Below are 22087 nucleotides of genomic sequence, written 5' to 3' on the forward strand. Positions count from 1 at the left end.
GTAAACAAACTTCAAAATAATAGTTCAAGTAAAAACTAATAGATAATTAGTTCAAATACCCAAAGTCAAACATCTCTAATCAAATAAAAACATAACTAAAGAGTCAAATCAACTAAACAACACAATCATGCATCATAATCATTCATCGATGTTTTCTTCAATTTGTTGCTGCTGTGTATTCTTCCTGCTTCTCTTCTTCTTACTTTCCATATAATCACTCATTTCTTTGGCAATCTTTTTGGTTGTTTTAGGACATTTAACTATATCCGGGTAGCCACCAATGAAGTGTTGTTTATATCGATTAATCCCCCCATGATTTGAATTCCCACAAAGAATACATTTCATAACATCTTTATTGGTCTCTAGAAAAGGATAATATGCATACTTCCATCCCGGATCATTTGATCTTGCTTTTCTTTTCGGGACTTTAGCCAACTCTCTCCGGTTACTTTCAGTTTCTATCTCCATCAGTTTATTTTCTGTATAAAATAATTTATTGAACTTAGTGACAGTTGCAGGTACATATGCAAATGGAAAATGGAGTTATGAGCAACAGTGAACAACAACTGAATTATACAGTGAGCAAATGGACCTTTGGAGGGCAGTGAATTTATGTTTATTGAATAATGATACTGTAATTTGATGTTCACTGTAATACATAATTGTTTATAAAATCAAAATGCATAATTTCATTCCAAAAATTTGATATACGATTGTAATTAATAAAAATAAAATCAGTACAAAAACTAAAAATTTTAAAGTGATGCAGAAAAATATTACTTAATATTTGAAAAGTAAAATCAAATAAAAGAAATTTTAAAAGTGATTTAGAAAATATACTTGATATTTAAAAAATAAACTCAAATAAAAGAAACCAAACAAAACATAAAAATTGAAGGTATTTTTTTCAGTTTACAGTTTTTTTTAAAAAAGACAAAAAAACTAGGTGAAAAATCAATTAAAAAATCAGTTTTAAAAAAGAGCTGAAAGTATTTATATTTATAAAACTTATTTTTTTTGGAAACATAAAGCGGTTGTGTATATACGCACGTGTATATACACAACGAGTAAACGAGGGAAAAAAAGAAAAGGAGAAGAAGAAAAAGATGGAAGAAGAACGGAGATGAGGAGAAAGAAAGAAGAAAGAGATGGAAGAAGAAAGGAGATGAAGGAGAAAAAAAGAAGAAAGAGATGGACTAACCGGAAATCGGAGATCGGAGAAGTTTCGCAGGAGTAGTGTCGTCGCTGTACGGAGATCGAAGGAGGCTGTTCTTCTTTTTCTTTATCGCCGTTATTCTTCTTTTTCTTTTTTTCTTGCTTGTGTGGATCTAAAAACGCGTAACTTTTACACACATAACCTAATTTTTACCTAATGGGTCGGGTACTGAGTCGGACTCGGATCGGATACCGGGTCGGATCTGGGTAAAATCTATGGACGCCAGAAATTATAAGTCGGGCTTCGACTTATTCTCCTGTGTCGACTAGGCGACTAGTCGTCGATTAGTCGTCGACTAGTCGTCGACGTGACAACAATGCAAAATACCTTTTCTTACACATTAAAATACATGTTAATAGTCAAAACGAGTCTTAGTTTGAGATAAGGGAGTAATGAATTGAAATTGTACACAAGTTGGTATGTTGAACAAATAACTACAACATGAATATTGTCACGGTTATCTAAGTACTCAGCAAGTATTTGAATTTATTAATAATAAAATTTTGATATTTAGAGTAATGTAAAAAAATGAAAGGGACGGTGCAAAATAAAAATTGTAAAAAATGAAAAGGACGGAGGGAGAATATATATATATTATATATATATATATACATATATGTATATATATAAATAGATAATAGTGCAAACTTTTAAAAAATTAACAAACAATAAGACTTGGAAAAAAACAAAAATTAAGATTTTATTAAAAAATAAAAGTTACAAATGTGCCGGTGAAGCCCGAAGCTGCTGAGTGCTCAGCGGACCTCGAACAAACAAACAAACAACGAGAATTTTGGTTTTGTACCCCGTCAATAGTCCAACTTCAAATGGGCTTTTACGGCCCGATTTCTATTGGTCGAGTGTGTATCCCACAAGCCGGGGACGTCATCAAGAGGACACGTGGATAGCAGTCCGAATTTGACTGCTTAAAAAATGAAAACAATCGACACGTGTCACAACTATAACATGCACGGTGACAACAATGCACTGCACTTTTTGTCAACGTAATAAATAAGTAATCACCAATCCAACAACAAGCAATGCACATTTCAACAACATGGATAAAATAAGCAGCGACGACGGCGCCAGCAGCAATGCCACCCCATTGCTCCGATCAGTGGTGGTAAGAAATGGATCAGATCAGAATAATAATACCCATGATGATGAGGAACAACATTGTCCCACAAGGCCATGGCAAGGGGAGTTTGCTAAGAGTATTATATATGCTGGCCTTGATGCCATTGTTACTTGTTTCTCTCTTATTTCATCCATCTCCGCCGGCCGTCTCTCCTCCGGTCAGTTTTCATTATCTTTTTGTTGCATTTTGATGAACCCTTTATACATCATTGTATTTTGCAATATTATCCAAAGAATTGTAGCTAGGATTTTTGTTTCTAGTTTAGTTTTATTGTAGCTAGTTATCTGATTAAATCATTTGCTTAACAAAATGATATATTCTTTCAAAATACATTTATTCACTTTGTGGCTTTCTAATCCCATCAGGCATTCTTGAGTATCAAAATGTATCCGCGTTTGTAATTGGATCAATTTTGGGAATCAAAATTACTTAGAATTACAATTAAATGAAATTCTAGAAATGGGTCATTTCGGGTTGATAGCGGTCTTTTTTGTGTCACTTCCGGGTTTGGCCATTTCTTGTGGGTAGTAGTGATATAAAATGAAAGTAGAGCTGTAATTACAAGCGAGCTGTTAGCGACAAGTTTAAATCAATGTTTGGCTTATATATTGAGCCTAGTTCAAACTTGCTCTTGTAACCCAACCAACGGGATGAACTCCTTCCGTCCAAAAAATCAATTCTTTAACTTTTGTACAATGTTTTCTAATTGTATATATATATATATATATCTTTCTTCAAGAGAGACCCTTGATTCTATTATAAAATTTCATTAAATTCGTTGCTAATGTAAAATAATAGTTATATTAAATATAATAAAACGTTTAACAATTGAAATTTGAAAAAAATAATTGATTTTAAATTTGATTCTACTGTGGAATAATTTTGGTAAGTGTGATTTTAATGTGATTCTAATACGAAACCACTTTAAACTATTTTATCAAATTTTAGTGATTTTTTAAATAAAAAATGGTGCAGCTTTATTTTTTAAATTGGTAAATAAAATTTGTAACTATATATGATGAAAAATAAAATAAAATATGTATTTATTTGTAACTATATAGAATAGTGATGTTTGTCGAAAAATAATATGTTTTGCAATATTTTAAACTATATTTTACTTGCAGAACATATATGGATTTCGAGGACTCCAATTAAAAGGTGGACTCCACAGAACTTTACTCTATATATATATATATATATATATATATATATATGTATATTCTATGAGTCATTGAATTCCTAGAGTTCATATATGTCCTGTTACGTAAAAACACTGCAAAATATATTTTGCGAATCATGTTATGCAAATACCATTATTTTAATGATAATTTTGCAAATCACATATATTTTGCAAGTAAAATATTGTAAAATATATTGTTCTACTTAACATGTTTAGCTTGTACAATATTCATGTTAATGTTGCAGAACATATTAAGTTTTGCAATATTTTACTTATAAAATTTATGGGATTTGCAATATTTCTATTAAAATAGTGATATTTGTAAAATATGCTCCACAAAATAGTGTATTTTGTAATATGTTATTGGTAGAACAAATATGGACTCCAGTACTCCAATAAAATGGTGGACTAGATAGAATTTAACTATATTGGTTTCTTGTACTCAAAGTATCAACTTTAATTTTTTCTACAAAATAAAAAACAAGAATATATTAGTTATAAGTGCCAAAAGAATTCATACATAATGGGAGAATGATAATATAAAAATTGCAATGTGAATCCATTAGGTGTATAATTATAGGGGAAACTTTCATGAAAAATTATCTATGTTACACTTATAATTATTGTCCATCCTTTGTTTTTAGGGATCGGAGCCAATAAACATGGCAAGTGCACTTTCTCTTCTGATAACTCTTTCAAGTGAAGTGCACATTGATAATTCATACCTAAATGGCAACTGGGCAGTTAATTTAAGCTTTCACTTTATCTTTACATGTATAAACAGGACTAAATAATGTACTGGATGAGTGTGAGAGTCTTACTATGAGCTACAAGTACATTGCTTTCTGTAACCAGTGATATTTAAAGGAATCTTAATCAAGTTCAACAAATTGTTCATTCTCGAGTTATTGTGTTGTAAATGATTAAGAAAGGTGAAAGGTAAAATTGATTGAAAGTTCGTGAGGGTTTAAAGGAGGTGTTAAACAATGCATAAATCAGTAATATAGAAGTTAATATTACTTTCTTTCTCGATCAGTTGAACCCAGTTGAAGCTGGAATATAGGCCCAAAGGGCTTACAAAGTTCATGAACTTAATTTTTAATTAGTCAAACTACATTAAGTTATCAAGCACCCCATAATATGAATCTTGTTCCTTTCTGCAGTGGATGTGTTGGTTTTAGGATTTGCGAATTTGGTGGCTGATGGAATATCCATGGGCTTCGGTGATTTTGTATCGAGCAGCACGGAGAAGGAGGTGGCGGCCAGGGAGAGATCGGTAGTTGAATGGGAGGTTACAAATCACCGAACTCCACAGAAACGTGATCTACTCCGCCAGTACCAAGCTCTAGGAATGGGCGAAGAAGATGCAGCAATGGTACTCTTCGCCTGCTAAATACTAATCAATACTTTTAATATTTAACGATAACTAGCTACATCTTAGTATATGACCAAAGACCTGTTAGAGTAGAAGGCACTTGCATTGCAATAGGTGTTCAATTGAGCAGTTTCTTACTTTCTCTGTTTCACATGTTTCCTCATGTCATCTCATGTATAAAACATTGTTGTACATTATGTAATTTGATCCTTTCTATGTGTAATGAAGGTAGTGAATTTACTGGCCAAGTACAAGAACATATTAGTTGATGAGAAGATGTCAACTGAAAAAAGGATGTTACCACCAGACGAATCCGAGAAGCCATGGAAGAATGGCTTAGTCACCTTTGTCGCCTTCCTCGTATTTGGCAGTGCACCTCTTCTTGGTTTCATCATTCTCATTCCCTTCACAAACAACGACACGCACAAGTTCATCGGCGCCTGCATAATGTCTGCCATTGCCCTTGTCCTTCTAGGCATTGCGAAGGCTAAGATTGCAGGTCAGAGTTATATACCATCTGCAATCCTCACTCTCCTTAATGGTGCAATAGCCGGCGGTGTTGCGTACCTTATTGGATGGACACTTAAAAATGTAGCAGGATTGGAAGATTAGGTGTCCCCTGCAGCCATGCCAGTTACTAACTTGGAAAATGTAAAATTACTAATGAATAGCCATGTAGAGGTACCAGTGTTGATGGTGCAGGGAAACTATAAAGAACAAAGTCCTGTAGCAAGTGTCTAGAGTTTTTTATGCTTTAAACTCTCGCTCAACCTTCACAAAATAGGCTGAATTATATCCCTTTTCTAAAATAAATTAAACAAACTCCAGTAGTCCAATTACGTGGAAACAAACAATTACGTGGGCCTGAAGTTTTTGTTTTTTTTTGGGACAAGCGTAGGCAGGAAATTAGAAGATTTTAAGCTTTTTTCCAATAGAAGATCGATATATTAATTAATAATACATAGATCCTCGTTAATTTTAAAATTTTGATATTAGTATATACACTTGTAGATTTTGTTTCATAGCAGTTCTAGGAATTCGACAAAAGAAAGGTATAGGAAATTTATATTATTATAGAGTCTCCAAGACTAAAGAGGACTAAGCAACCCTATAAATACATGCAGCTTCAGGTTCAGGGTCTCAATTAGTTGCGTTCAAAGCATTCAGATAAAACCTTAAAGTGTTGTCAGAAAGAATAGATTACCACCAGATGAAGCCGCCCTACTATCTTGCAGATTCCAAGGCTTACAAGTTAGTCGATAAAGTTGGTTCTTCCTACTACTGGAGTTTGTACAAGGCTGTCTATGATCATGGTGATGATCATGATAATAATGTTTCCATCAAGATTTTCGACTTCAATCAAAAAGAAGATATGTATCCTGTACACTCTATAATCAAAGAGATCTTTCAGGCAAAGAAGTGTTGCCAACACGCAAACATAGTTCGATCTGTCCATTGTTCTTTCAAGAAAGATAATCATCTATGCGTGGTTTTGCCTAATCCGAAAAAACCTCTACCTTCTTTCGCTATTTTCAAGCATGGCTTGCCAGAAGAGATTGTTGCTTTCGTTATAATGGAAACCCTGAAAGCCTTGGACTGTATGCATGAAACTGGCGAACGCGTGCATGGAAATTTGTCTACTACAAACGTGTTCTTGGACGAGGAAGCTAATGTAAAACTAGAGTTTCCTTCGTGGCTAATCAATCCAGAAGTGGTTGAGAATCCTAGTTCCGATAAGAAGAATAAAAAGAGTGATTTTAGAATGGTGGGAACCTTGGCCTATGATTTGTTTAACGGAACAAGCCCTGCAAAGAAGAAGCTACCTGCATTGTTGGAAGACTTTGTGAAATTCTGTGGTTCATCTCGCGGCCCAGATACGATACACGAATTGATGTCCCACCCATTCTTGAAGGAGTTTTGTCACTTGGATCAGTACACAAAAGATTTGAAGAAATTGCTTACCAGGAAGTTACACCCAAAGAGGATTAGTTGTTTCTTTGTATGTAATTAGTTATGACTTATGACTTGTGAGTAACAGTTAGCACCTAGCAGGAGCTTTTGTTCTTTTTTTTGTTTTTCTTTGTGGCATTCAGTGTATATTTCTTTGAGGAACGTAATAGTTGTAATCCTTTTGTCCAGATTGGCCATTCTTGGTTTGTTGTTTTCGTTCAATTTCATAAATAATTTCGAGTTTACATGTTCTATTTCTGTCACTTATCATTCCAAACTCATAATTTCAAGAAGTAATGAATGGGTGGAGTGGAGAATTAGAAAGTTTTGGGAAGGCAAGATTGTCACTGGTGCAGTAGGTATCGAATGGAGTTGGGAGATAATTGCAGATATGGCAACTAGTTTAGGCTAAATAAAAAAAAAACTATTACAAGTACTGATAGTGTTCCTGCTCTGGTGCTCATGTAACATGTTAATAATCAAAGGTGGACTGCTCCCTGTGTAGGTAAGCTGAAGATAAATGATGTGTCATTATGAAGGGATGATTCATCTTTTTGTGTGGGTATGGTCCTCACTCCTCAGGGATCATACGTGGTCATTTTCTTGAGAGTAAATGCGATCAAATTTCCTGGAAAAGTTCAAGTAGCTTAAGGTGAGGCAGTGGAGAGTTCACTCAACTGAGCTAGGTTTCTTCATCTGCAAGATGTTAGTCTCCAGAGCATTCTCTTTACACAGTGCAAGCTTTGCAGAAAAACAAGCCAAATTATTTTGAATGTGGAAATATTATAGAAAGTTGCAGGTTTAAGTTTAGAACCAGTTATGATTTTTTCTGTAGAATATGTAAGAAGGCAAGCAAATCAAGCTGCTAGTTTGATGGCCAGAGCTTCTTGTATGCTGATTTTAGTTTTAGGTTATTATATGGGCCGCCCTAATGATGACAACAAGGACAATAATTGTCTTCGCAGATTAAGATATTAACATTGAAATATTTTTTTGATTCCAAGAATATAAGATGTGTCAACCGCTTTCAACTTCAATTATTAAAATCACTATGAGATCGTTTGGTTTCTTATATTCTGGAATCAGGTATGGTTTCGGTCATTTCAACCCTATACCTGATGTTTGATTCATAAAAATAAAATTTCATATTCATTTCTCAAACCCCGTTTTTGATACCCAAGTAGAAAGGGCGGTACGGGGAGGGGTATGGATATCAACTTTTATTTTACTATTTTAATATTGATTTAAGCAATTAAATATAAATATTTAGTACTAAAAGAAATCTATGAAGCTTAAAAATATTATAATAATAATAAAATTAATATATTTAATTAAATTAAAATTATTGACTTAATATATTTTAAATTAAAAATATTTATTATAGCACTCAACCAAAAACACACGATATCAGATATGATACATAATCCCCATAATACTCTCATCATATTCATAATTACAATCCGATACCACATCTTGAACCAAACGACCCTATATGTTCTCTAATTTCGTGTTCAAGAGAAAAGTGCATTTTCGGTAAGTCCCACGTGAATAAAATCATGGGCTAAGGTTTGTCTCAACATATATTTACTTTATGCTATCAAACTTTTGTGTATTTGCAATTGCTACCCTTTTAATATTTTTTGGACATGGACACACATAATTTCATGGTATTTTGGGAAATAACCTCTTCATTTTTTGAATAACGGGAAAACTGCGTATATTTACCGTCCCCAAACCTTGTGATAAGTCACAGAATTTATTGGATATGTTTGATTTGATTTGATTTGATTTATGCTGATTTACATGCTGATCATATTTATGCAAAGTTTCAGTTGACTTGAGAAAAAAGCAAATAATAAATATTCACCTTTTTTACTTTTCACTTCATCTCTTTTCTTATTACCTCGCGTTATTTTAAATAATAAAATATTAAGTGAATGTAAAGAACATTGTTTAAGGTAATACACACTAAATTAAATTTCAATTATTTATCCCATAGTTGAAAAGTGAACTGAGAATCACCGGTGATGTCTCAAAATATATCATTTTCAATTTTTGTGGTCGCCGGTATCCCATTTGAAAATTTTGATCTTAGAATATATCATGGATACATCAATTCATGTGTTGGCCAGCCCACATTAATCATAATAATCAACTTAATTTATATTGTGGATCCGTCAATTCATGTGGAAACTATTTCAGTATTGAAACCTGACTAATTACATTTATTTTATTAATATTATACACGAAAAAGATTTTAAGTGACAAAATATTTGAGTTTAAACTCAATAATTCATTCCATTGGCACAAAATGTATTAAAATTATCTTCTTAATTTTTGTAACTATTTTAGCGGTTGAACTGCAAAGTTAAACTGCAACAACCGCAATTATGCGCGTGACTTTATTTGATTTTTATTTATCAACGATTTAGTGGCGGAGTTTTTCAAATCACAATAGTTTTTACTTTATAATTGTAACAGATGGCTTCGTGCATACCCCTACACCACATCACATAGAACATCGTTCCGTGCGGCGTAACCGGTCCATGATGCGGAATTTACTATTCATCATCATGGTTGTTATAATAAGTGTTCAACATCAGGGATGACGTTGCACCCAAAAAGATAAATCGGGCGAATATTATTTAATTTGTGTTACGACACACGATTTAACATGTGTGGGAGTATGAAAAGATTATTCATCTTGAAAATGTGGTATCTTGATATTTAATTCTTGAAAAGACTCGTTAACTTATATTTTGATAAATTTAGAAAACTACGGTATTCACCTGATTCTTAATTACTTTTGTGGTTATTTCAATAATTTATATAAAGAAATTTATTGGGTATGCATTAATATTTTTTTTAATATTTACTTTGTATATTAAGCTAAATTTGTTTGTTAGATATTAACTTCATTTCAGAAGGTATTTGTTTGAAAATATATTTTTCTTGAAAAATATTTTTCATTAAAAATAATTTTACAAAAATCAATATCCCATAAAATATTTTTCACTAAAAATATTTGTCTGGAATTTTTTATGTGAAAAATAAAAATAAATATTTGTACTTATTTTTTAAAACATATTTAGATATAAATTTTTAAAATTCAAACAACTACTGTTTATTTGAAAAATGAAAAATATTTTGCGGTAAACAAACATCATAGTATAGTATTTTTTTGAAAAAAAATACAAAATTCATTACTAAGAAAAGTCATACAGAAGGGCCTCCAACAACAAGTTTGAAGGATACATGAGTACGTTTTGACAATTTAGAGAACATGGTAATTTAGCTACGAGATAAGCCACCTATTTGCTTGTCTTTTAATAAAAAAGATTGATTAACCTGCTCTAAACTCTAGGATAGTTCGACATGTTTCCAGGATATGACCAACTTCAAGTAAGTTGTGAAGAGAACACTGCAAGGCTTAAACGGTAAACAAGTAGTCTGACTCGAGAATAACTCTATCATGGTCCATAATGAGGAGCCAGTGAAGACCTTCAAGAATGGCATGAGCTTCGACTTCAAACTCCAAGAAAACCATGTCTTTGCATATCGTTTTCTCAATTACAAAAGCACATGTGTGATCACGAAGTACTAGGCCCATCGAGAAAGGAGATGCTCTCATCTTAACTGTTACATCGATATTGAGTTTGAAAGTGTCAACCCCTTGTTTTTTCCACTTGACTGGTTCATGAACACTTGTACTCGGGTTACTAATCAGATTTTCAGAGTGTTTGTCCATATCCTTCCTCCAGTCCGAGGTTAATTCGGCACTCCACTACATATATATAGCTGTTTTGAATGCTTTATTCTCCCGGACTTTTTCATTGCGAACAGGGCCGACCCTTGGGTAAGCGACCAAGGCGGCCGCCTAGGGCACCACCGCGCACAGGGGCACCAAAATATTTCAATAACATATGTATATAGGTGTATTTATTTTTTATATTTTTTTTTTTATATTTTAAAATACAAATTTTAATTAGAATACATTAACATATATGTGATTGGGGGACATATTAAAATTTTAAAATATATTATTATCTTTGTGATAACTTTATTTTAAAATTAAAATATAATTTACTTTAATTTACTTTAAAAATATAATTAATAAATTTATTTAATAAACAAAACAAAGTAAAAATGTGAAAGGTTTGGAGAAATTGAGTTTTTGGACTATGCGCGTCTATACCCATTACCCCAGATGGTCAGATTAAGTCATATAACAAAAGTACAAAACTCTCCCCTTCCCTATGCTTAGCTACCGAATAAAATACAGAATACAGATTGTTCTCTGTTCATTTTGAATATCAATTATCAAAACACTGGAAGTCATCGACTCATCGTGAAGATCGGATCATCAGTGCTTATCAATTCAGCAATTATAACACATGTATGGTTTAAAGATTTCTATTCTAATTACTTTTTTAATAATATTATAATTTACTATTTGTTTATTATTATTTTTCAATTTAAGGATTTGATGTGAATAATTAGAGAATAATTGAGATTTATTTTTGTAAAAAGTAGTATGTCTTTTGTGATTTACTGATTTGGGATTGGTGACTAAAATTAATTGCATTATTTTGTTTGATGACTAGATAATTTGAAAATGAAGCGTAACCAGTTATCAGGGCATCAAAAAAGGCAAAAGAAATTGAAAGCGGCGGAAGCAGAGAAATTGAAAATGGGCTCACTTGACAAGTTTTTTGGGAAAAAAAACTAATAGTGGTGATATTGGGGTTCCTGTTGAGAATACAGATATTAGAAAAGAATCTGAGAATGAAGCTACATATACTGAATTTGAGCAGGAGACTGAAAGGAAAAATTTGGAAAATTTTTTAAGGTTATAAGGACGGTTTAAACAGTTTCAAGATTATAAGGAAAAATTTGGGTTTTTATTTAACCTGAAGAAGCATTTATCTGGTGATGATGAGGGGTTAAAATCTTGTTGCATGAAGCTTGAGGGATTTCTTAGACATGATATGCGATATGATATTGTTGGCGCAGAGTTGTTTAACGAGTTACTAGTGCTTCAAATGATAATACCCCGATGAGATAACAAAGGCAATAGATGTGCTTAATTATTTAAGTTCTAGTTCAAGGCAAGTAAATTATCCAAATGCTTGGATAGCTTATAGAATCGTTGTGACCATTCCTGTTACAGTGGTAGAGGCGGAAAGGACATTTTCTAGATTGAAACTGATCAAATCTTATCTCCACTCTTCGATGTCTCAAGATAGACTTAAGGGATTGGTTTTATTGTCTATTGAAAGTGAGCTGGCAAGTTCTCTAGATTATAGCAAAATCATAGAGAGATTCACATCTCAAAAGCCTAGAAAAAAGTTTCAAAATCAATAAAGGTAAATTCATTTTTATAACTTTATTTTGACATGGTTGTGTACTAGTAATGATGACTGTTCTATATTCATGATACTACATCAGTGGCTTGCAGGAGATTATTGCAGGAGGTTGAAAACTTGGATATTTAGCGTACAAGAAATTCATTATATTCACTTACTACTTTAGATTCAAGTAAGTTTTCTTTTATACAATGAATATATCTTATTGTGATTTTTTGGTTATGAATATGGGGCACTATTTTTGAATCCCGCCTAGGGCACCCAAATACATAGGGCCGACCCTGATTGCGAAAGAACCAAACTCCCCAAAGCACTTTGGCAATCACACGAAATTTCAATCGATGAGAACGTATGTAGTTTATTAAGTAACCATGAAGGGGCGGACTCTTTCATTGACATGTCATATAACATACATGTGTATTGCCAACCAGCTCCACCAAAAGGACATACAAAAAAGACATGGATCAGATCTTCAACATTTGAGTTGCACATCGGACATTCGAGGGGATACTCACTACCTTATTGTTCAACCTACTTCTTACAGGAACATTATTCCTACAGAAATGTCAATGAAATAATTTTATCTTGTGAGGTAAACCAACTTTTCAGAGTTTACTCCACCCATTTCGATCGAGTAACAGCCCTAATGTCAATATTTTGAGCATGCCACAGTTGATACCCCGTCTTAACTGAGTACTTTACATTTGTAGTTCTTGACCATGGTAAGTGATCCACAACTGGAAATGCAGGAATACTAGTTTCCAAAATAACCGATGCATCTTCTTCAGAGAACACATCTAGGATTTTAGCACCATCCCACTTTCTTTCGTTCAGCAAAAACAACTAAGCCACTACCATAGTGTTGTCAACATACTCTCTGGTTTGATTAACTCGAAATTATCTTTTCCGGCTAACGAGGTGTATTGAACACATCTGATAGATTCACCATCCCCTAAAATCCATCTATATCCCTGCATAACTTCGTTCTTTGCAGTGATGATTTCTTGTCAAATAAAGCTTGACCCTGAAGTTGTTTTGGCATGTAAAATGTGAGTATTTGAAAAGTACTTAATTTTATAAAATCTTGATACAAGAGACTAAAGGTTATGAATAAATTTCCATACATGTTTGTCCATGAGAGAAACATTGTACCCACAAAGATTACGAAACGCCAGGCCTCCGTGACACTTAGACATGCTTAGACCATTCGAGACAATCCATTTAATCCCCCTTATGTTAGAAGAACCCGTCTGACACCAATATTTATTCATCATCACCTCCATTTCATTACAAATAGATCTAGGTAGGAGAAAAGATGACATGCAGCATGAAAGAATAGATGCAGCAGCATTTTTTATCAAGACCGTCTTACCAGCGCGAAAGATCTTTTTTGTCTTCCACCCCTGCAAACGTTTTCGCAATTTTTCTTTAATAAAGCAAAAAACTTGTTATTTTCGATATAACACCCAATCCCGCAATCGTATCTGTAACGGACCCAACAACCCACCACAGGCCAGTCCGAAAAACTAGCGATTTGGTATACATTAGTTGTTGACTTGTATTCATAAAGGCCTCAAACACTCTTATTTTTATCGATGTAGGATGTTACAAATATCTCCTCTTTTAGGGAATCGACGTTCTCGTCGATCTCACAAACACACATACGGAACTCGCGAAGTGTCTCTGTACTTCCGGCCGGATAGAGCTCTGATACCATTTATAACACCCAAACCCGCAACCAAATGCATATCGAGCCCAATAACTCACCACAGGTCAGTTTGAAAAAACTAGCTATTTAATATATATTAGTTATTGACTTGTATATATAAAAATTCCGAATATTTATATTTTTATCGATACGAGATGTTATATTCGATCTCCCCGCCAAAGATGGCGAGCCCAACTACATGCTTTTTTGCAAGTCGTTATGAACCCCAGAGTATAAGACATTGCATCTTGATTATATACTTTGACATATGAGCTAAATAAGATTCCTGAATTCTAATAGTCTAATAGCCTCTGTTTTTAAAGTATTTGCACGAAAAAATAAAAAAAGAGTCGTCCGTAAGCGGAAGATATTAATAATTATTTTTTTAACAGTTTTTAATAATTTACTCAGGAAATAAATTTACCCGAACTTAAATAGAGATCTTTTCGGTTTCAATATTTTTTCCCATAAATAGTCAAATAGATATCTTGGGTAGTCAAAAAATCAGATCCCTCTCGGCTCTCCCCAATTCACATCACAAAGCAAAGAATCACTGCCCCAAGCCCAACACATCTCTCTCTCTCTCTCTCTCTCTCTCTCTCTCTCTCTCTCTCTCTGTTAGTGTAAATTAATGGCAGAAACAATAGAAATACCAGAAGGGACAGTACAGAATATATTAGAACAAGAAAGCCTAAAATGGATATTCGTAGGAGGCAAAGGGGGTGTTGGAAAGACAACATGTAGCTCAATTATATCTATTCTTCTTGCAAAAGTCAGGTCCTCTGTTTTGATTATATCTACTGACCCTGCTCATAATCTCAGCGATGCTTTTCAACAGAGATTCACTAAATCTCCCTCTCTTGTTAATGGCTTCTCCAATTTATATGCCATGGTATATCCTCCTACTCTACCTTTTTTATCTGCCTTTTTTATTTGATTGATTTGCTTGTTAAGTTTGGGACTTTTAGTGATTATGTTTCTGGGTTTTGAATCTTGGTTTTTGATGATTAAAGTTCGATTAGGCTAGTGTTGTTTGGGCGTTGCTGTATAGGTTTAATTGGAACGTAATTGATTATCTCAATGTAACTAATAGACTTGTATACTCAATTTGCTGATTTCAGAAGTTAAAAATACTAAAGATGCTACCTTTAACTTCACAAATTAATGAATATGCCTTTCATACGCAACCGCCACATATTTTTTATGTTTAACGGAGTGAAGGTGACACCAGAAGTAAAATTACGATACAAAAATTTGAAAAAGAATTCTCTTGTGGACTCTCCAAGCTCCTGGTCTGGTCAATGCTTTGTATAATTCTGAATATTCATTGATATACCTTGGTTAATTAGATTTTTAGGTTTTCTTGATATTATATTACTACAGTCTTGGTAGTATGTTTATGGTCCTATGGTTGGAGTCTTGTAGGAGGTAGATCCCACTGTGGAGCATGAAGACACAACGGGTGCGGATGGAATGGAGAGTTTTATATCTGACCTATCAAATGCAATTCCTGGAATTGATGAGGCTATGAGCTTTGCTGAAATGCTAAAGTAAGGATCATCCTCCTGCTTATATGACATAAATATATCTAAGAGTGTAATTTTGAAAATGTCTCAAGGCAGTGAATGTGGTATCATCTGGAGTTAAAAGTCTATACCTGCCAGATTTTTGTAGAAAGTTTAATGATGTAGCTTTAGAAATATGTAACAAGTTTATACCAAAATTGAGTGGACTTCTTAGAATGAAAAAATATGTCTTTTCTCCTCGAAATGTATACAAGTACACAGTAAGAGGCATTTCCAATAGAAGCAAACTTTAGTGGTGCCAAAAATTATGAAACCATTACAAATGTATGTTTTTTTATTTTTCTGTCATCCATGGCATATATGGCAACTCTAGTAAAAAAACGCTCCAAGGACCCCTAATGGCCTAAAAGATGTCTACATGGTCCTCATTAAATAAATTAGTAAAAGAAAAAAAATACGAATTGTATATGCTTTTGAAACAAAAGCATGTGTTTTTTTAATCTATTTTGAGAGAGTTTAAAAAATTGCAAGCTTCAGTTAGCACAAGTTTGGGCAACCTTATAAAACGAATATGAACTCTAATTGGAATAGGAAGGCACCCAAGAGAGCCGTGCTACTTAGATGTTGGCACTCTTCTTGGCTCCCCTGCCGGAGATCCATTAAGGGTGCCAAGTTGACAATTACTGGCACCCTCGTAAAATGGATAAAACACAAACTTTTGTTTCCTAAAGCATATATCACCTATACGTGTTTCGTTTAAATTAATAAATATATATTATATATTATATGATTAATGTATGGGGATCATGCAGGTCCATGTCAAGGGTGCCAACTATTGGAGCATTATTTTACTAAAAGTTGCTATCTATGACACAGATGATTTAAAAAAATAATAATATATTATTTGTAATAGTTTGGCACCCCTAGGAAGCCATTTCTTTTGGAGATGCTCGTTTTGTGTTGTCCAGGAATTGAAACAAATATCTTCCTTTCTAAGCAGGCCGCACAATTTTGATATAATCTTGTTACATATTTGTAAGGCTAATGCTTCTTCTAATAGCCTCTTAAAACTTTTGGTGATATATATACAGTAGCTGGAATTGGCTGTGATTCTTGTAGATCATCATTAACATATATGTAATTTAATACATAATGTTCATTGCTTTCAGTATGAATTCCCCTCCTGTTACAATATTTTTCATACATCTGAATACTTTTTGTAGATTGGTGCAAACAATGGACTACTCTGTAATAGTGTTTGACACAGCGCCTACTGGGCACACACTTCGACTATTGCAATTTCCTTCAACATTGGAAAAAGGTCTTGGGAAAATCATGAGCTTGAAGAATAAGTTTGGTGGGATGTTGGGTCAGGTTTGTTCCTGATTACACATAGATATTTAGTCTTGCCCTTGATAAATAATTTACTTGGTAATAATTATGTTACCTTTTAAAATTTTATACTATGATCTAGTTAACTTTAGTGCCTTCTTTGACAGTATTACAGTTAAACCTCTATAAAATCAATAACCTTGCGTTTAATAAATTTCAACTATTTTATTATGTTGATTCTAAAATAGTCATTTGACATATTATTTTAGTGTGGAAGGGTATTATTCTTTTGAGGTTCCACTGTCGCTCTTAATAGTCAATACTGTATGATTCAACTCCATCTATTTCTTTTGGCCTGCACAAATGCTTTACCTATTTTCCATCTTAATTAGCTGTTGCCCTTGAACTTGATTAGTGCAACATCGACAAGTGGCTAGTGTCTTATAATCTGGTGATGTTGCTTTGGTCAAGATTTTTCATGCACTTCCTTTTTCTTAACTTTACAATATTATTCTTTAATCCAGCTAAATCTTCCAAAATTACGATTCCATATTTTTTAAACTTCAGTATATTTTTTTGTACGGCCCGGATATGACCATTTGTACTTACAGAAAGGAAAGATAAACAAAATACTATCTGTGATTTCTTATTCCTACTTGCTTTTACTATATTTATTCACTTTTTGTGCTAGAAATACTAATATGTGTAATTTTACAACTAAATAAAATCGTAATTAGTTATGGATTTGGCAACTAAAATGCCAATTTTTTCTGTAATTTTCAGAGGAAATATGCCTAATACACTTTTTGGGTGTGTGATCTTTTCTTTCCTGTATATATATTTTGGACTTGGAGTGTTACAACCGAAGCAAGAAAAATTATAATAAACGTAAAGAAAGAACACAAATAGGCAGAAGAGAAAAGTTTTGGTGATCTTGAGGATATAGATTACAACATACGTTTAGGTTATGATGTAGAGAGATTATATAATACTCTCTAGGTGGTTACGGAAAAGCCGAGAAAAGTAGGTCCATAACAGATAACCCTAACGTATAACATAAGATACCGTAAAGGTCGGGGACGTTGCCCCCGAACCCCCATCGGGATCATGAATTCCCAGCGTTTGGGGCATTCATCGATTCAAGGCATATTCTAACATAGAGCGGGCATAATGCTCAAATATTTGGAGATGCTTCTGTTTCTTGGCTTCTTGGAAACCGCAATTGTTTTCTTTAATACTCCCTCCATCCCATTTTAATAGTCCACTTTGTAAAAAAACATATTTCCCAAAATATTTGTCATGGTCTCTATCCCATGCAAACTTTATAGTTTCAGTATTGATTAAATTAAGTCACAAGACCCTCCTCGTAAATATCATTGCCTAGAAATTTAAAATGCACATTATTTAATGACTTTGTGTGTGTGTGTATATATATATGTATACACACCCTTACCTCTTGAAGTATGTGTAAATAATATAATGTATAAAAACTAAGTTATATTGTTGTATAAAAATGAGAAAAAACACATTACATTATCTATTTCTTAATATGTGTGAAATTTACAAAGTGGACTATTAAAATGGTATGGAGGGAGTAGTTTAGAAGTAAATTGCCATATGACGTGGATCCTTATAACTGTATATCTGTTTTTGATGGCTGTGGGGTTATATTCTTCTGCTTGTTATGTATTTGCTTCATTTTTGTTTATGTTCCCTAAACAGCTAAAATTATGTCTATATATTTTCATCTTATATTTAAAGAAACGTGCTTTTATAGATTTTGGTGCCAAATAAATGCTTTTATGTGTAATGTATCACTTTTATGTGATGTTTTCACTTTGTGTTGTATACAAATGATAAGTTGTAGGTTGAGTAGGAGAATCGTATTTGCTACACGCGGATTCATGTATGATGCATGCATGGATTGTTGTATAACACTCTTCTACTGCATTTTGCTTGTACCTTTTACTGTTGAGAGTATGCCTATCATTAATTTGTCTTGTATGTGTAATGTATCTGTGTTGTATATGGCAGATGACTCGTCTCTTTGGCCTTGGTGATGAATTTGGTGAGGATGCAATCTTAGGAAAGATAGAGGGTATGAAGGATATAATTGAACAAGTGAATGCACAATTTAAGGATCCAGTAAGATATTCTTATATCACTGAGATATTGTTCTTATCATTCCATTATTTTTTTAGGGGAGTAACAACTACATCAATCAAAATAACCCAATTGCGCAGCTAAAATTTTTGAATAAGCCTTTGTCTAAATCTGAATTGTGCATCCAAATCTGTTATCTTAAGTATGCATTTGTTAGTAATTCTTCATGGAATGAAACTTACTTAAAATATTGTATGTTTTCTGTTAAGTAATCAGTCGCTCTAAAATCTTAAGGTGTCATAGAGGCCCAAACATGATCTTATACCTTTAACATTCCCTCTCAGTCGTACAATACGTTTCGTAAGATTGACACAACAATATAACAAATACCAATACTAATACCAACAAATATTCAAATTAAACAAATGGGGGTGGGAAGACTCGAATCCAGGCCTCTCCCTAAACCGGGTTCTGATACCATGTTAAGTAACTAGTCGCTCTAAAACTTTAAGATGTCAGAGTAAGACCCTAACATAATCTTATACCTTTAACATTTTCTTTCGCGTAAGTGTTTACTCAATCAAATAAAATCCATTTGCTCTTGTTTAACAGGATATGACGACTTTTGTTTGTGTATGCATACCGGAGTTCCTCTCCCTATATGAAACAGAAAGATTGGTGCAGGAACTCAGCAAATTTGAGATAGATGCACATAATATTATCATCAACCAAGTACTTTTTGATGATGAAGGTATGCTTGAGTAGAATGTAAAGAGATCTTTAGATCATTTTATGGTTCCTGGGACAAAACCTAATCACTTTTAGTACACTTATAATTGTAGTTGTTGAAACGAAGTTGCTTAAAGCTAGAATGAAGATGCAACAAAAGTACCTCGATCAGTTCTACATGTTATATGATGACTTCCATATAACAAAGTTGCCTTTACTGCCAGAAGAGGTAAATTATACAACTGTTGCTACTTTGCATATGGGTTATCTATTTTAAACATGATATGTAGATCCTGTTATCCATATCTCTGTGTATACTTTGGGAATGTAATATCATACAAAACACAATATAAACAATTTTGTAAATTATTGCACAAGAAAAGGCACGCAAGTATCAGTGTACGAGTGTACGAATTCCAGTTTTGACCACAGAACAGGGTATCGAACACTCCAACACAAGGTTACTTTTTCTTATGTAGCCATTCATTCTCATACAATGGGGCATTTTGATTGTTTGTGGGTAGACCTGACAATGTACCATGTCGTATACTTCTCATGTATTTTCGTGTTTCGTGTACTTCAATGTAAAATCTCTGACTACTTAATTTGACACATCCAATTTGAAACATGTCGTGTACTTTACGTGTCATATCCAAGTACATTAAATAAAAATATATATTGAAAAATATATTGTCATGTAAATTTTTTGAAATATATATTAGATCTTTATATTTACATACAATTCTATAATAATTCGTATATATGTATTTATATTAATGTACACTTTTTACATAAAATATAATTATTTATTAATTTTTTTTATTTAGAGCACTTTAGTGTCGTGTCGGGTAACCAAAGTGAAAACCTGTATAAAGTATAGACACTAAACTTTACGTATGATCGTATACTTTTGTGTTCATGGACTTTCATGTACCAAAAATTCAAACCCACACACTAAATTTCCATGTCATTTCGCGTCATGTTATCATGTCGTTTACTAAATTTCCGTGTATACTACTGAGGATATCTGTATCCTTTCACATTAATATTTATGTTTTAAGATTCCTCTGCAATTTTTTCCGATTAACAGACGTGTTCTTACAGGTTTGCGGGGTTGATGCTTTGAAAGGATTTTCACGTAATTTTTTAACACCATACAAACCTGCCATCACAAGGGGCACCATAGAAGAGCTGGAACTGAAAGTATCTACACTAGCGCAGCAGTTGAAAGATGCCGAAGCAGATCTAGAAAGACTAAGGAAAGGGAAAACAAAGGCATAATCAGCATGAAAGTCTCCTCTTTCATGCACCAAAAAACAGAGTTTCCAGAAATTTAGCTCACCCCCCCCCCCCACCCCCCAGTGGCAGAAGATGTATAATTTATTTCATTAATGAGGAACCATCCAACCTTAAAAGCGAAAGTTTTATACAATTTAGATTCAACTATAATGTGAGTTTGCTTTTAATCATGCTGCATGGTTAAATATAATGGTAGTAATGTGAGTTGTGTGATCTATAGTCAATGTAAGCTCAAGATTTAGCATTTACAGTTTAAATACAGTTTTCTTCAAAAATAAACTTTGCTTTTATATACTCCTTTTTTCAAGTTGATGTGCTGGTGCACTGTATTGTTACTTGCTTTGCCCTTTATATAGTCCATTTTTCTAAGTTGATGTGTTTCTGCGTTATACTTGTTATTACTCAAGTGTTACGATGATGAGATCTTTGTATACATATTTTTTGGTCTGATCGTTTTATCAAGTAATATGCCCCAGCTGAGTTGGTGTCCTTTTGTACGAGTGATTTTTTGAATTAATGAATCATTATCTTCTTTAGTCAAAAGAGAAAGGTTAAGAAGGTCTTCGAAGAGATTTTAGTTATATATTTTAATTTTAGTTTGTATTTCCCCTATATATATAAATTATAAAACTGAATTCTTTCATCATTGTTGATATGGCCGAGTTGGTCTAAGGCGCCAGATTAAGGTTCTGGTCCGAAAGGGCGTGGGTTCAAATCCCACTGTCAACCTAACTTTATTTTTTGTTGTTTTCCAGGATAAAAACTATTAGAGATACAAAAAAGCGCATCGGGTCGGGTTTTTAAAAGCCCTGTTTTTTAAAACGGATCGGGCCGGACTTCCTAAAAAATATAAGGCCCATTTTAGGCCTGCGGGCCGGATCGGTCTGAACTGGGTTTTATCCGGACTTTTTATTTATATCCGGACTTTTTTTTTTGTTGTTTTCCAGGATAAAAACTATTAGAGATACAAAAAAGCGCATCGGGTCGGGTTTTTAAAAGCCCTGTTTTTTAAAACGGATCGGGCCGGACTTCCTAAAAAATATAAGGCCCATTTTAGGCCTGCGGGCCGGATCGGTCTGAACTGGGTTTTATCCGGACTTTTTATTTATATCCGGACTTTTTATTTATATATTAAAAATTATTTTAATATTTTATAACTCGAATT

General features: G+C 33.3%; 3 protein-coding genes and 1 non-coding gene across 4 annotated transcripts; all 4 read left to right on the top strand.

Annotated features, from left to right (window-relative positions):
- The first annotated feature begins 2234 nt into the window (after positions 1-2234).
- Positions 2235-5821, top strand: LOC141667831 (uncharacterized). The gene is made up of 3 exons (XM_074474461.1): positions 2235-2511; positions 4698-4909; positions 5138-5821. Exons 1-3 carry the CDS (start codon positions 2274-2276, stop codon positions 5519-5521), a joined length of 834 nt encoding a protein of 277 aa, XP_074330562.1. The 5' UTR covers positions 2235-2273; the 3' UTR covers positions 5522-5821.
- Positions 5822-6119: 298 nt separating this feature from the next.
- LOC141665307 (serine/threonine-protein kinase BLUS1-like) lies at positions 6120-6920 on the top strand. Its single transcript, XM_074471289.1, has one exon. It carries the CDS (start codon positions 6120-6122, stop codon positions 6918-6920), a length of 801 nt encoding a protein of 266 aa, XP_074327390.1.
- Positions 6921-14418: 7498 nt separating this feature from the next.
- LOC141668144 (ATPase GET3A-like) lies at positions 14419-21214 on the top strand. Its single transcript, XM_074474844.1, has 7 exons — positions 14419-14825; positions 15359-15483; positions 16683-16833; positions 18826-18936; positions 19507-19645; positions 19737-19852; positions 20728-21214. Exons 1-7 carry the CDS (start codon positions 14565-14567, stop codon positions 20902-20904), a joined length of 1080 nt encoding a protein of 359 aa, XP_074330945.1. The 5' UTR covers positions 14419-14564; the 3' UTR covers positions 20905-21214.
- Positions 21215-21570: 356 nt separating this feature from the next.
- Positions 21571-21651, top strand: TRNAL-AAG (transfer RNA leucine (anticodon AAG)). Its single transcript has one exon. It is a non-coding gene; the product is annotated as a tRNA-Leu (tRNA).
- The last annotated feature ends 436 nt before the right edge of the window (positions 21652-22087 follow it).

Source organism: Apium graveolens, chromosome 6, assembly GCF_009905375.1.
Source record: "Apium graveolens cultivar Ventura chromosome 6, ASM990537v1, whole genome shotgun sequence".
Classification (NCBI taxonomy): Eukaryota; Viridiplantae; Streptophyta; class Magnoliopsida; order Apiales; family Apiaceae; genus Apium; species Apium graveolens.

Coding starts and splice junctions, on each gene's coding strand:
- LOC141665307 (XM_074471289.1), top strand. CDS start 6,120: ATGAAGCCGCCCTACTATCTTGCAGATTCCAAGGCTTACAAGTTAGTC.
- LOC141668144 (XM_074474844.1), top strand. CDS start 14,565: ATGGCAGAAACAATAGAAATACCAGAAGGGACAGTACAGAATATATTA. Junction 14,826..15,358: donor TCTCCAATTTATATGCCATG/GTATATCCTCCT, acceptor GGAGTCTTGTAG/GAGGTAGATCCCACTGTGGA. Junction 18,937..19,506: donor ATGCACAATTTAAGGATCCA/GTAAGATATTCT, acceptor CTTGTTTAACAG/GATATGACGACTTTTGTTTG.
- LOC141667831 (XM_074474461.1), top strand. CDS start 2,274: ATGGATAAAATAAGCAGCGACGACGGCGCCAGCAGCAATGCCACCCCA. Junction 2,512..4,697: donor CGCCGGCCGTCTCTCCTCCG/GTCAGTTTTCAT, acceptor TCCTTTCTGCAG/TGGATGTGTTGGTTTTAGGA. Junction 4,910..5,137: donor GCGAAGAAGATGCAGCAATG/GTACTCTTCGCC, acceptor TGTGTAATGAAG/GTAGTGAATTTACTGGCCAA.